Source organism: Nicotiana sylvestris, chromosome 11 (genome assembly GCF_000393655.2).
Source record: "Nicotiana sylvestris chromosome 11, ASM39365v2, whole genome shotgun sequence".
In the NCBI taxonomy this organism is placed as follows: domain Eukaryota; kingdom Viridiplantae; phylum Streptophyta; class Magnoliopsida; order Solanales; family Solanaceae; genus Nicotiana; species Nicotiana sylvestris.
In genome coordinates this window covers 109,979,049-109,981,272 of record NC_091067.1, presented here as the reverse complement: position 1 = coordinate 109,981,272, position 2,224 = coordinate 109,979,049, and the positions used below count along the sequence as shown (strand labels likewise).

General features: G+C 47.3%; 1 protein-coding gene across 1 annotated transcript; it reads right to left on the bottom strand.

The window, feature by feature from the left end:
* Nucleotides 1-1,093: 1,093 nt before the first annotated feature.
* On the bottom strand, nt 1,094-1,741 carry LOC138881471 (uncharacterized). Its single transcript, XM_070161699.1, has one exon. The coding sequence runs from the start codon at nt 1,739-1,741 to the stop codon at nt 1,094-1,096; it is 648 nt and encodes a 215-aa protein (XP_070017800.1).
* Nucleotides 1,742-2,224: the final 483 nt, after the last annotated feature.

Genomic DNA, 2,224 nt, shown 5'->3' with positions numbered 1-2,224 from the left:
CCATCCTTGTATGCCCGCACATCCACCTCAGCATCCTCATCTCTGCTACTTTTATCTTCTGGATGTGTGAATTTTTAACCGGCTAACACTCGGTCTTATACAACATAGCAGGCCTAACCACTGCTCTATAAAACTTACCTTTTAGTAACGGTGGCACTTTCTTGTCACGCAAGACTCCCGTTGCTAACCTCCACTTCATCCACCCCACCTCTATACGATGTGTGAAATCCTCATCAATCTCCCCGGTCCCCTGAATAACTGACCCAAGGTACTTGAAACTACCCCTATTAGGGATGACTTGCGAGTCGAGCCTCACTTCCACTCCTGCTTCCGTCGACTCGGCCCCAAATTTGCACTCGAGGTATTCCGTCTTCGTCCTGCTCAGCCTGAAACCTTTAGACTCAAGGGCATATATCCAAACCTCTGGCCTCTCGTTGACTCCGCGTCGTGTCTCGTCAATTAGGACTATGTCATCCGCAAATAGCATGCACCATGGCACCTCCCCTTGAATATGATGCGTTATGGCATCCATCACCAGGGAAAATAGGAAAGGTCTGAACGCAGACCCTTGGTGCAACCCCGTAACAACTGGAAAATGGTCGGAGTCGCCTCCTACTGTCCTAACCCGAGTCTTAGATCCATCATACATGTCTTTAATCGCCCTAATGTAGTCAACCGGGACCCCTTTAACCTCTAGGCATCTCCATAGGACCTCCCTAGGAACCCTGTCGTACGCTTTCTCTAGATCGATAAACACCATGTGGAGATCCTTCTTCTTATCCCTGTATTGTTCCATCATCCTCCTAATAACGTGGATAGCTTCTGTGGTAGATCGCCCCGGCATGAACCCGAACTGGTTATCTGAAATAGACACCGTCCTTCGCACTCTCATTTCTACCATTCTCTCCCAGACTTTCATGGTATGACTCAGTAATTTGATACCCCTATAGTTGTTACAACTCTGCACATCGCCTTTGTTCTTATATAGCGGAACCATTGTACTCCACCTCCACTCTTTAGGCATCTTATTAGTCTTGAATATAACATTAAACAACCTAGTAAGCCATTCCAAGCCTGCTCTACCCACACACTTTCAAAGTTCAACCGGAATTTTGTCTGGCCCGGTAGCTCTGCCCCTCCTCATCTTACGCATTGCCTGCATAACCTCGTCGACCTCAATATCCATACAATAACTTAATTCATGGGGGTTGTTGGCATTCCTCAATTCACCTAGCACAATATCTTGATCCCCTTCTTCATTTAGAAGTTTATGAAAGTAGGTCCGCCATCTCCTCTTAATCTGGTCATCCCCCATCAAAAATTTGTCGTCATAATCTTTTATGCACCTCACTTGGTCCAGATCTCGAGTCGTCCTCTCTCTCACCTTAGCGAGTTGGAATAACTTCTTCTCCCCTCCTTTGTTCCCTAGTTCCTCATACAGACAAGCAAAAGCTGTTGTCTTAGCCTCCATTACTGCCATCTTCGCCTCCTTCCTAGCTACCTTATATCTCTCAATGTTCGCTCTCTTCTCCTCCTCTCCAGAGCTCCCTACGAACCGCAGGTACGCTGCCTTCTTCGCTTCCACTTTATCTTGGACAACTGCATTCCACCACCAATCTCCTTTGTGGCGACCGATGCGTCCTGAAGATATCCCTAATACCTCCCTCGCTGCCTTCCTTATAAAATCAGCCGTCGTCGACCACATAGTGTTTGTGTCCCCACTACTTCTCCAAGCTCCCATTGCTGATAATCTACCTTCCAACTCCTGAGCTTTATCCTTAGTCAAAGCACCCCACCTAATCCTCGGACAACCTCGTACTGACCTCTTCTTCCTCCTTATCCTAATACCAATGTCCATCACCAAAAGCCTATGTTGCGTTGCTAGGGTCTCACCTGGGATAACTTTGCAATCCTCGCACAACCTTCTGTCGCATCTCCTGAGGAGGAGATAGTCAATATGAGTCTTCGTGAATACAGACTCAAGAAATCTGAGTCTTCGCCAAAACAATTGGCAGACTTTAAAGAAAATACAGACTCAAGAAATCACGAATACATCAGTGCCTCAATTTCCCCCGGGACCCGCGGGGCATCATTCGGCCTTGTCACGGGCCGACTCGCTAAATCCCTTTGGAGGTGGTAGAGATCTTCCATTACCCGGCGAACGAAAATCATCACAGTAGCGAAGAACATAGATCTAGTCATATCCTCACAGCTACTGCACTTC

Excerpts from the sequence above, each read along its gene's own strand:
- LOC138881471 (XM_070161699.1), bottom strand. The coding sequence starts at position 1,741 with ATGGGAGCTTGGAGAAGTAGTGGGGACACAAACACTATGTGGTCGACG.